Source organism: Seriola aureovittata, chromosome 23 (assembly GCF_021018895.1).
Source record: "Seriola aureovittata isolate HTS-2021-v1 ecotype China chromosome 23, ASM2101889v1, whole genome shotgun sequence".
In the NCBI taxonomy this organism is placed as follows: domain Eukaryota; kingdom Metazoa; phylum Chordata; class Actinopteri; order Carangiformes; family Carangidae; genus Seriola; species Seriola aureovittata.
In genome coordinates this window covers 2,313,954-2,326,860 of record NC_079386.1, presented here as the reverse complement: position 1 = coordinate 2,326,860, position 12,907 = coordinate 2,313,954, and the positions used below count along the sequence as shown (strand labels likewise).

The 12,907-nt window shown below is 41.1% G+C and overlaps 1 protein-coding gene across 4 annotated transcripts in view; it reads left to right on the top strand.

The window, feature by feature from the left end:
- The window catches only part of nat16 (N-acetyltransferase 16), a 35,953-nt gene that overhangs the window by 8,867 nt on the left and 14,179 nt on the right, over positions 1–12,907 (top strand). The window contains exons 2-4 of one of the 4 annotated variants that reach the window (XR_008826615.1): positions 2,377–2,606; positions 2,688–2,790; positions 2,894–4,726. The exons of 1 other annotated variant lie outside the window; for it this stretch is intronic. Coding sequence is in view for 1 of the 3 variants with exons in the window: in XM_056369238.1 (XP_056225213.1) it covers positions 8,714–8,772 (59 nt within the window). In the remaining 2 variants the exon portion in view is untranslated. Of the gene's footprint in view, positions 1–2,376; positions 2,607–2,687; positions 2,791–2,893; positions 4,727–8,583; positions 8,773–12,907 lie in introns of those variants that run through there. 2 more of the 4 variants (XR_008826614.1, XM_056369238.1) reach the window with 2 other exon arrangements.

The window sequence follows — 12,907 nt, the reverse complement described above, 5'->3', positions numbered from 1 at the left end:
TGTCAACAGATCCCATGTGCAGAGCCACATAACAGACTGGTCCTGTGTATCCAGAGCCAGATGCATCTTATCAAAGTCCCTATAGGAAGGTCTCACCACTTGGCAGCCATCTTGGCAACGCCTCCAGGCTAACAAGTCCAGGCTACATCTAAATGAGAGAAATAAAAACTACATGTAAAGAATCATCAAATCTGATTAAAAAAAAAAATGTTTTAAAGTTTAGTGACTTTTAAGTTTTTCCAAAATTTTTATCTTCACGTTGTATTTACACACGTTCAGCTTTCACTAGTGTCGGTGCAACACGATTGGCTCAATATGTTTCCTGTTGAGCTGTTATAAAGCAGATGATTGGCTTATTGGGGGGAGGGGCGGTACATCTGTCATACAACTGCCAACTTTGTCACAATGGGTGACATGTTCCTTCATCACCATGAACACACACTTTAGCTTATTAAGTCCCACACAGACAAACCGTCCTTCTGCTGCAAATACTCAGTACAACAGCAAATGTGGATTAGTCTGTCACTGAAAATAGTCCCCAACAAATGAACTATTCCCCGCTGTTTGAGTGACATTTGTTAAAACTACAGTGAGCAGCTGATTTAAGATGTAAATGAAAAAAAAGACGCTATTCATGACTGTAGCCACCTGATAGGAACCATGGATGCTTGGCCAATACAGATATTGATATTTGACAGTCTGATAATTTATTGGTTTCCATAAACATGATATAAACAAACGATTTTGATCAGGGCCATTACAATATGTTTGTCACCAACATACAGTTTGTACAGAGTGGAATATACTGTATATATATTTTTTTTTATAGTTTTTACAGTTTAGTTCAAAATGTAGGGAAATTCACTTTCTCTCTGGGAGTTAGATGAGCAGACTGACGCCACAGGAGCTAGCAGCTTAGCTTAGGATTCAGGAAACAGTCAGACACATAAATCTACAGATTTATACAGATTCAACAAACCAGATATAAAGTGTTGATTAAAGAGCTGTAGAGCTGCTGGTGGACAGAGCCAGGCTGTTTATCCTGTTAACAGTCAATGTGATATGCTAAGCTAACAAGCTACTGGCTGTAGTTTCACATTAAAAAGATTTATATCGCAGTGATATAAATCTTTTCCTGTAAGTCTCAATAAGATGTTGAACTATTCCTTTAAATAGAGCTGCTCTGATTATATTGCATGTTTTGTGAAGATTTATTGTTTTAATAACTGAGAGCTGCTGCACATCAACAGGGCTGAGAAATCTGCCTGAACCTGATCCCAGATCAGACCAGTGATCTGAGATCAGGATGTCTCCAAGTCCAGAGAATTACACTTCAGACTGTGACTGATTGGAGCCTGATAGATCACACTCATGTTCACAAGACAGTAAATTTTAGTTAAAGGAGCTATTTAAAAGTTTTGGTATTGCTACATAGCTAACATTAGCATTAACAGCTGTTTACTTACCAGTCGAAAAGAAACATTATAAGTTCAACATCAAGCTTCATTCCTACACTCACCAAGAGTTGTCGCCATAGGTACGAAACAAACACTTATGTGTCTATTTCTATCACTTCTTTTCTTCTACTGAAGTTAGCATGCTAACCAGCTAGCTCTGGCCCATCTCATCACTTTCCACTACAGAGTCACTGTAGCGTCCAGGCTGGCCTTAAGACGTAGCACTGATCAGAGGACGTATTATAACCTCTTGTGCTATAACTGCGACAATGGCTGAAGCTCTTGACAAGACTAGTAAGTAAACAGCTGTTAACGCTAACACTGACTAAATGGGGTTATTTTTATCCCCTAGGGGAAATTACATGAATATCCCCTAGGGGATAAATAAAGTATCTTCCTATCTATCTATCTATCTATCTATCTATCTATCTATCTATCTATCTATCTATCTATCTATCTATCTATCTATCTAGCAATAGTTAAACTTAAAAATAGCTCCTTTAAACAGTAAACTAAGTAAAAACATTTGCAGAAAGCAGAGAATGCAGATGTGTGTAGGAGTAAAACAAGGACTAAACAAGACTAAAATGTTTTTAGTCACTGTCAAAGTGTTTTTTGTTGGTTTGTTTCATCACTGACAGGAAGAGAAAAAGGTCTTCTGATATTGACTGAAGCTGTTCACTGTGCTACAGCTGATTAGCTGATTAGCCACGTAGCCTGATGTTAGCTGTGCACCTTTCTGACCTTTCCTTTCAAAGGAGAGAACAGACTTTCATTTCAGTCGGTCTAAAAAAGCTCTAGTGTTAATTTGTGACGGATAACACTTCTGCAAAAAAAAAAAACAAACATGTGGTCAGTGCTCAGCTGTTTAGAGATGAGGATTTAACATACACTTAATGATGTTGTTCGTTCTTTACAGGAAGAATTTTGAACATTTCCGACCTGAGTATCTGTCAGAGAGAAGACATAAAGTCTGTGTCACATCTGATTTTATTTTAATGACACAACAAAAGAGAAAACCTACAAACACACTGTGAAGAGGAGGAGACAGAGAAACTGAAAACAACACTGTTACTGTTGTGTTGACTGAGTGTATCAACACTGTGTCAAAACCTCGTCAGAGGATTACAGCCAACAAGACAGTAAGTGGTAAGCCTACACTGTCCTCCCCTGAATTATACATCCTGCCTCAGTTAACACATTATTCATGACCAGTGCTGCATTGTACAGGTGCTGGTTTGAAACCATTAAAACCATTAAGCAACATGTGCTGAAGTGGTTCAGTGAATGGTTTCTCTGATGGCAGCTGACGGAGACCAGAGCTCTTTATCAGGTAACAACAACACGAATAAATTATAATTTTGAATTTAAAAGTTAAATCAAATTAAATACAAATGTTGAAATCCATAGAATAAAACCTATTTGTTTATTTCCAGGAGAAATGGCTCTGACTCATCCTCACTCTTCATCATTTCTCCTTCATCAACACTGAACCCAGAGGCATGGAGGAAGAGCAGGAAGAGGAAGTGTGTGACTCTGTGCATGTGAGAGTCACTGTGCTCTAAAAATAAAGAAATAAAATATAAAATGTTTCTGGGTCTTTCTTATGCTGCTGGTTCGGCCTGTTGTCGTGGAGACCTTTCTGACTGACGACACCACAGGTCAAAAATTAGATCACCTCCATTTGCTCAGTTTTTATTGACATTTAAACAGCTCTAAAAGTGTAGGCACCAGAAACTCTTTTAGAAAACAGACTTTTTAACTGAACATTTTCTTACATTTTTCTCATTTCCTAAATATTCTCCCAAAGAGAGCCATCACCGGTTACAATGGCGCTAACGAAAACATCTTTAGTTGAAACGTAGAATGTCAAAGTTTTCCTCTGGAAACTGGGATTTTTCAGAGTCCTGCTGCAGACGGTCTTGTTGGAACAGGACGCCTCCTCTCTCTGATCCAGCTGGACCAAACCCAGACAGAAAATCACAGAGAGCTCAACGCTACCAAACATGAGAGGACGGAAAACATCATGGTCCACAACGATCAGATGTAGGGACATGAAACTTGTTACAAAGCAGCTGTAGACCACGTAGAATCAATTTGAGACCAGCGCCACATCAGATCTGGATATGTGCTACTGGCTAAACCGGAACCAAAGACCTGTGTTTGACCCCACAGTGTCTAATCCACACTTTAAGTCAGGGAGAAGATCACTGTTTTCTACCCAGCACGACAGAGATAACAGGGCTGCAGATAAATATAACGTGGCACCAAAGGTTCCCTGTTATCTGAGCAAAGCAAGGACAGTCTCTTTGCATTACAGGGCGCACTGACATCGAGGACCGACTGGGTCCTTCACCCCCCCCACCCCTCACCCCCCCCACCCCTTGCGTACAGGATCTGGACCCAGTGCTGTTGAAGCTCCAGTATCAGTCAGTCCTGCTTTAACCAGCATCCGGATGAACAACTTGTCCTCAAGGATACTTTATCTAATCTGACGTGCGTCACACAACTAAACTGTTCAGTTAGATACTTATTATTAATTCACGATGCTATGTTTCTAACTGAGACTTTAAATGAAAACAACCGGACCCCTTCGAACCAAACTAAAGATAATGTAAGTACCTCATACAACTCCACATCAAATAACCCCCGATCCGGACCCCTCAGGTTCACCTGGGACAGGTTCATTCAGTGTTCCCAGGATCAGAACCCAGGCAAGGTGAAGCAGCAACCAGCTTCCTGAACACCTGACATCTGCTGAAACTTTCAGCTCATTTAAATCAGGGCTTAAAACTGAGGCTCACTCTTTTCAGTCTTTAACTAGTTATTTTCTTGTTTTTGCTTCTAGTTTCATTTTTTTTTTATCTTTAATTTATTGTCTTCTTATTGTTTTATCTTAAATGTTTTTAATTATTCTACACTTCTGAAAAACACTTTGAATTGTCTTATTTTATTGTTCTTTAAATGTAAATGTAATGTCTTATTTTAATGTATTTCCATACCTCTGTAAAGATCTGTGTCTTGTCTTGTATCTGAATGGTTTCTATATAAATAAACTAACTTTTCCTAATGCAAACAATTCCTCCAGGTTGATGACTGACAAACCCTATGTGCGAACAGTTACTCAGATCATCATCAGGACAACCCTGTACTGCAGGGATCTTAAAACATTTACATTCAGTGTAGTTCAACGAGAAGATTCAGTGATTCTTTTTTTTTAATCTCAGAAACTCACAGATTAAACTACAACTGAAAATGGAGGTGTTCTGAAACCTTTGAGCGGTAGTTGTATCAACATTATCGTTGTTATCACCTGGGGTTTGCAGGGATGGGGGTGGGGGGCAGTCCTGTGATTATAATCAGGCTCCCAGCTATGGTCCTGAGGACGGTATAAGAAGCCATCGCCATTGGTGACATCTTCTGTTACCAAGGAGATGACATCTTGGGGTTCCTCTTAAATAAACAAACTCATTTGAAGTTGCAAAACCTTAAGTGAGTTGAGCTGCTGAGGTAAATCTGTACAAACACAACTCCAGTCAACTTTGATATGTTTTTTGCACCATTGACCATCAGCAAACAGTTTTAATCGTGCTGAAGAAACAGGAAGTCCAAAATGGATGTAGCTCTCAGCTGGAGTATAGTTGGAGTATAAAGCTCTGGTTTACAGATAGAGACACATGTTTCTTATGGATGACCTGTGTGGAGTTACCGTCCTGTCAGCTAACAAGCTGGCTAATTAGCAGCTAGCAGTTAGCCAGCTTGTTAGCCTGGATAGATCTTCAGAGTGGATGTGGGGGCCGTGGGTGAGTTGAAGTCACCTGACTCCCATCAAACCTGACGTTCCGCACCAAACACCACTGTGTGTTGATGCAGACTGAAATTCTACAAACCAAACTACAACACATGGATCTGTTGGAAATTGAATGTGTTGGCGACACCTTGTTGATACTTCATCCACACTACCCAACTGTGTTTTCCCACTGGCTAAAGGTGGTGGTCAACAGCTGCATTATTCTGCAGAGTAGGTGGAGATGTTATAGCTCAAACTACGTCACATAAGCATCAAAATGGTAACGCCTCACTAACTGCTTGTCATTGACAGTGGACCTGCAGGAGCCACAGTCAGACCTCTAGGATCTGGCCTGTCCATGACCCTGTAAAGAAAAACTCTGATGTGTTAGCGTCTTCTGAGGCGTCCTAAACGTGGAGTCAGTTTTATCTGTCTCATACTGTCACGTAGTCTGAGAAGACAGAGAAGACCCAGGCAGACTCGTGCTGACGTGCTCGTACCGCAGTTGTGGGGTGAGGATCTGGGGTGGGCAGGGTCGGTGGGTTTGCAGCTTTAATTTCAGCATATACACAGCGTATATACATACACAAGTCAGAATAAATATGATACAGAGCTTTTATTCATAAATTTGAGGTGCAGGAATAAAAGTACAAAATGTTTATTTAATCTGAAAGTCACTTCTCAGACAAACAGCAGCTCCGGTTTCCTGTTCATACAGTACTGATGACAGCAGGGTGAGTGCGCCTCAGTCCTGCTTCAAATCATTGACACCTGAATTTCAAATATGTAATTCAGAAATAAATTCAAATGAGCCAATTTTGTAAAAGCAGAATATTTTTAATAAAATGTTCAATGTTTCTGAACTAAATAAAAAAACCACTGAAATAATACTGAAATATTTCAGAGACTGACGTTCAGCTAGATGTTTTTCTATCATAGTCCCCCCCATCGACAATGACGAATAATGGAAACAAGGTTCAAAGTTCTCATCATCAGATAAAAATTTAATAAAAAACTGTTTTTTTTTAAATGGAGTTCGACTGAAAGAGGAAGAACATTGTCATTTAGATGAAGGGATGATTTTATCTGTCTTTATTAGATTTCATTTCCACCATTTGCAGAGACTCTCCACACTCTGACCTGTTAAACATCTGTGCAGAGAGAGAGCCAGTATTGGCTGACACGCCTCTATCAACATGGAGGGCATTGATCTTTAGATGGTACATTAAGGTCATTGGGATTTATATTAACGGCATATGATCATATCCACACTCTTTTGGATGAGGGTTAGGTTTAACTGCATCTATTCATGTGAATAGGTATCACAAAAATTCAGTGCAATGAAAAACACAGGTTAGAGTTAATGCCATTTAATATATTAAAGCGAATCCTTTTCTTGTAATAGAATCCCCTCAGTTAATGTCAGTGACTCAATATGTACAAATTTTAACATCTAGAAGTCCTTCATTCGGACCGCAGAGCTTCATTTTATTAAGATTAAAATGAAGTAAGTTTCTCTTCAGTAGAAATCTAGTAACGATGATGTGTCACATCCAGGAGAGAGAGGGACTCTGTTAATAGCAGTAAATCTCCAGGCTGACATTAACCATGACCTCTGTCTTGATGATGACGAGAGACGGAGTCATCCATATGACTGTAATGGATGTCCGCCTCACACTCTGCAATGTGAAGGTTAAAGTTTCTCATGTGTGTCATTCCACAAGGGCGTTCTAGGGGTTAGAGTCAGTCTTCTTGATTTACAGTCACATGCTGAGACAGTGTGGACCTGAAGGTCCTGAAAGTCAGTTAGCAGGTCCAGTCAGACAAAAGTCCTCAAGCCAAGGTTCAGAACAGTGGTCAAGGGGTGGGGGTGTGGGTAATTATGATAATATAACATAAAATATATATAATTATGCTAGAATTATAATAATACCCTTTCTCTATATATATATCTTTATATATAATAATACCTATGTTATTTTACCATTTCATCAAGTATTAATAACGACATAACAGATGGCTTTAGAAAAATTATTACGTGCATAATTTTCCAAAATGAATTAAAAAGTGTAGCTTGACTTTCCATACTTCTTCTTTATGGTTAACTCCAACAGTTAACCAGTTAACCAACTGTCTCAACCAGTTTTATAATAAACAAAGACTCAACACAACTTAACAACTGAACTTTAACATGTCCTTTTCTTTCTTTCCCTCGTATTATTATTTATGTCCACTTTCCAAACTTAATTCTACAATGTCGTGTGTGTGTATCTCACTCACTGACTTGAGTCCAATGATTGGCTGAGTAGCGTCACATGACCAGCGTCGTTTAGGCGAGAAAATCTGTGCTGCTAAAAATAGAAACGCACCAATAAAATGTAACAATTCTCAATAATTCATAGGTTGAAGGTCTGGGTCTAGATAGGACGGCGTCTGGGTCCGAATCTGGACTAATACCACCTACTAGTGCCCTCTGGTTTAGCAGAATGTTGTATCTGTGATGTAAAGTCCATCTCATCTCAGATCTGGACATACAGTAGATGCTAGAAGTCGTTAAAGGAGCTATTTGTAAGTTGCTGCTAATGCTGCATAGTTTATGTTAGCATTAGCAGCTGTTTAGTCTAGAGCAAATGTCGTAAGTTCAGCATCAAACTTCATTCCTTTACTCACCAGCAGATCTCTGTCTCTAGAGGTGGAAAGCAACGCCAATGTTATCTCTTGCCCTTATCGTTAGCATGCTAACCAGCTAGGATCCGGCGCATCTCGTCACTTTCCGATAGCGACTCACTGTAGCCTCCAGTCTGTCCTGAAGACGTAGCCGCATGCTGCTGCTGAAAACTTACAAATAGCCCCTTTAAATTGATTGTGTCAACCTTTTTATTGATAACATTGATAAATAAGAATCATGCAGATTCTAGGATTTGAGAAATGTAGATAAAACACAAATATGTTTTTTCAAATGTACACTGGGTTTGATGCTGTAATAATGAGCTGTGGGTCAGCTGTGTGTCCTCTGCTGGTAACAGGCCAGAACTTCAGTTAATAATTTAATAATAATTTGATAATTATGGTAATTAAAGCAAATGCTTCAAACTATAATGTAAAAAAGTCAAAAGCCTGTTAATGGTCACTGCAGTATTTTGGAGTTTGATACATAGAAACAGGTGAATTTGCAGCATTTTCTTAAAGCATAATAACCCTACACAGAACCAGCGTAGGTGACAATGTCGCACAGTTGTCTTATTGTCATGGCAACAAGCACAGAGTGATGATGGACAGATTGAACAACTAATCATTTTCTGGTGCCTGTGTGTCACTGGTTTGTTTCATGTATAGGCGGGGCTGCGTGGGAAAAATGACATGGAGCCTGCTATCGCACAACAGGGTGGTATGCTTATGTGTTTGCGTCAGCATGGAGCCTACTGGCATGAAGCACTGGAGCCAAGGATCTACCCAGGAGACATGAATGATTTTGGTGTCCATGTTCTCATCACTTGACCAACAGGATAATCTACTGAAGACATGGTGTGTTCCTTTGAGTTTTGTATTATTCAGGGGCTCCTGTTATTTTCAGTATGATGGTCTTATCTGTTCTGTGTGGAGGTGTGGGGAAGGCAAAGAGGAAAGCTGGCAGCATACTCCAAATAAATCACAGCTGGAGTGTTAACAAAGACTAAATGAGGAATATGTGCCAGTGTGTCGACCTCTCTTCACCTGCTGAGTTCTGCTCTTTATAATAAACCATCAGATTAATTACCTTTTAGAGGTTTTCTCACAATGTGAATATTGATTAACCTCATCCGTCTATCACAGACTCTTAGCTCTTATCTGTGGCCATTGTGGAATCATTTTGTGCCAAGTGTGTAGCTGTTTCTCAGCTTTAGGTAACTGAAGTAGTCTCATGCTGTTCATGTGAGCCAAATGCAGAATGCTTTCCTTAGAGCTAAAATATTCCCACAACTTTGTTGACCATCGCCCTCGTTCCCCATGACTCGGTCAGTTCACCAACGAAATCATGTGATGGAGTTTTTTTCGTGTGCATCCTGTATTCTTTCACACTCCTGCTCCACAGCTCCCCCATGTGGCCTTGGCATCATTCAGTGACCAGACCCCGATATGCAGGGAGCATATACTGGCATTTGCTCACAGCGGCACAGCTCCTCAGTCTTTGCAAACGTGCCAAATTCCATTTAGTTTGGAGTATACTGCCAGCCGGCGACAGGAAGACAGCGAGAGCGTGAGAGTGTGCAGGGGAAGAGTGAATCAATGAGTGTATGTGAGAGAGAGAGCGGGAGATAGAAACTCCAAAACAAAACAGCACCGCTCTCATTGGCAGGACTGGACTTCCCAGCCCAGCACCAAAGCATGATGGAAAAGTACCAGTGTCCACCATGTGTCTGTGTGTGTGTCTGCTGTGACCAGACAGTGTTTGCACTACAAATACCCTCACAGTTCACATGGCTGATTGATAGATTATTGGAACATGTCTAGCATTTCTGTGTTAGCCTCTGCAAACCAACAACTCCCCTCAGGGACTGACTGCACCCCCACCCCCCATCCAAATCCCCTCTCTTAATGGTATTTTTACACCCCACCCATCACATGGACGACATCAGAGGACGTGACAGTGTCAAAAGACAGTGCTTCAACAAACAGATGACACAGAATGATGTTCTCCATAGACACTGTGTTTATCCAGGAGCACTGAACATCCCTGTGAAGAGTGTAGAGGGGTTTGTCTGACAGTCACACTCTGTCTACACCACACACATTTCTGCCATAACTTTCAGGAAGAGCTGTGCGTCCATTTTATTCTCTGTTGTACGCCATCAAAATAGTTACATTTATGTTGAAAGCAGTGGCGATCCAAGACTCTGCCGGGCTCCAGGCAAAGAGGCCCATCGACTCCCATCTAAGGCTACGTCCACACTGCTAAATTTTCATTTTAAAGTTATGTGCGAGCCAGTGTAAACAGGAAGCAGTTTTTCTACCCTGCAGTTGGTTAACTGTAAAAATAAATACTGCTAATGAGGAAACAGCAAAGAAAGTTGTAGCATTAAAATACAGAATCTAACTGAACAACAGCCGCTAGTAATAACAACAAGGTCAGTAACATTCATTATCCACGTTGCTCCCACCACTGGCAGTGAAGGCTGATGAGACCCAATCAGGTGAGGTGGGTGTCTTCATCATCGTTTCCAAAAAGATCTCAGTTTCTGCCCCTCCACAATAAAACACAACCCCTGAGTTTTCAAACGGTCCAGCAGTATTTTCAAGACTCTTTGTTTTAGAGGCTTGAAAACTCAGGAGTTGTGTTAATGGCAGGTGAAAATTTAGTTTAAGTGATGCATTTTAAAACTAAAATGTAGTAGTGTGGACGTAGCCTAAGAAGCCCCCACATGCAGGCTATTGGCAGAGGCTGCAATTTATAGATGTCCCCTAAACGCCTCATCAGAGTCACCACTTATGGGGTTTGGGACCGCAGCGGTGCACTGTATAGTGTCTTTTAGGGAGTTTTAAGTGGTTTATAGTTGTCATTGTAAAATATACCAATATGAGGGGCCATCAAGGGCCACTTTTTCCTCGGGGGCTCCAAACATCTGCCTGGTTTGCCTCTCACCTATGTTTGAAATCACAAGTGACTAGCACGCAGGTGTAGACACCTGCAAAACATGACAGAAATGTGTTGGGCGTGGACAGGCTGTTTGACTTGCTGACTGCCGAACCTGCTCAGTGAGACCACCTGCAGCAGCACTAATCTTGCTTCAGTAGCATAGCAGTGGCCTGTAGATGTGTCTCATGTATTCACAGACAGGACGTAAAAGCTGTGCTTTGACATGTAAAGGATGCTAGATCTTTAAATAAATGCCCTTTTCAAAACCTTTCATTATTTTGTCACTTTTTTGGGATCAGCAGATCTAAACGATATGCTTTTAATATGCTTTCTAACAATAGACAATTGTATATCAATTTGATTTTGGTCATGGCCTGAAACAGTTTGTTGAAAAGAGAACCTATCTATCCTCTCCGTGTGAACAACCTCACACACAGCACTTGGATTTGAGCTCGTTGTCTCTCAGAGTTTTGTGACTTGGGGGGAAAATAGTATTTTGACCTAGGGGTGGGCAATCTGGCCAAAAGATCATATGACAGTCTTTTTGGGTAGAATCTCAATTGACGATCTCAACCACTATCTGAATCCCATTTCTACTGTGATTTTAATCTGAAAGTCCTGACTGGAAGTTGTGATTCGTATCTTTCTGCCCCTTTGACGTGTCTTACAGATGTTTGTTCGCTCGCCACTTTTCTTCGCCCACAATGCTGTTTTCTGTTTACGAGTTTTGTCACAACCAATCTCACTTTTTGCTTAGTTCATATGGAGTATTCGTTTGGACAGCGCTCTTATTCATTCATGAGGTGATATATGGAGAACAGGTACATGTGGAGCTTCACCAAGTTCTTCGAGGCTGCAGAGCAGAACAGTGGCTGCTGTCTCCAGCTGCTAACATGGTCTGGTCAGCTGCGACTGAACTTTTAAAATTAAATATATGATTAATCTGAAAGTAGATCATATACCAAAGTAAGATCGTCCACGATGTAAGATCATCAGATCGCCCACCCCTACTTTAACCATGGCCAGGTCAGACAGGAACTCCTTTTGTATTTTGTTGTATTTTCCACAAAGTGATCTCTCTGCTCTTTGGGTTCTGCAGGGTTGGTACTGTTGAGTTTAGGGGACTCAGAAGACCAGCACCATGATCCTTCTCTACCATCACCTCTGGAAATTTAGTGCATGTTGAATGGGAGAGTTTCGTGAGAGAGGAAGGGAGTGAGGATGAGAGGTTGTATTCAGACCATTGTTAGAATGATTCAGTTCAGTTTTATAGTATCACAAAAAACTCATGTACATCTTCTCCAAGCTTGAATTCTCAACTGAAGTATTGGTACGTGAAGAATCTGTGCAACACCTTTATAGTTCTTAAAGTTTTCTGGGGTTCCGTCACCTGGTTCCTGGAATCTGGAGTCTCTGTTACTTGTTTGGGAACAGTCCTGAACACTCCTTCCACCACCATTCCTTGTATTTGTCAAACCACTCATACATATCTTGTTGATGGTGATATCATTCGTTATTGTGCGAGCATTCTCAACCTCTCCTTCCACTCTTGTGCCTGGAGGGGATAACTTTGACTTTGTTATCTTTGTGGTGACCAGGCCTTATCCTGCCCCTGGTAGTCAGCCACTTCTTCTATCTGCCAGTGGAATATTCTAGACCCATCACTCCTTTGTTCTTCTTTAGTCCCTACCTGCTGCACTGATAACACTTCTCTCTCTGCGGTTGCACAGTCTCTGGGGTCTGGACTTGAGGTGCAATCCTTTCTTCTTGCTTTGTTGGGAGTTTTCAGGTCCAGTGGCGATCCTAGACTTTGAGGGGCCCCAGGCAAAGAGGCCCATCAAACAACCCCCCCCTCCCTATTGGCAGAGACTACAATTTACAGACATTCCTTGAATGCTTCAAATGCCAACAATGGGTCGACGCCAGCTACAGCACCATCATCAGGGGCCCCACTTAGGGGGGTTTGGGGCAGCAGCAGTGCACTGTATAGAGTCTTTATGGGAGGTTTAAGGGGGTTTATAGTTGTCATTGCAAAAAGCACTAATA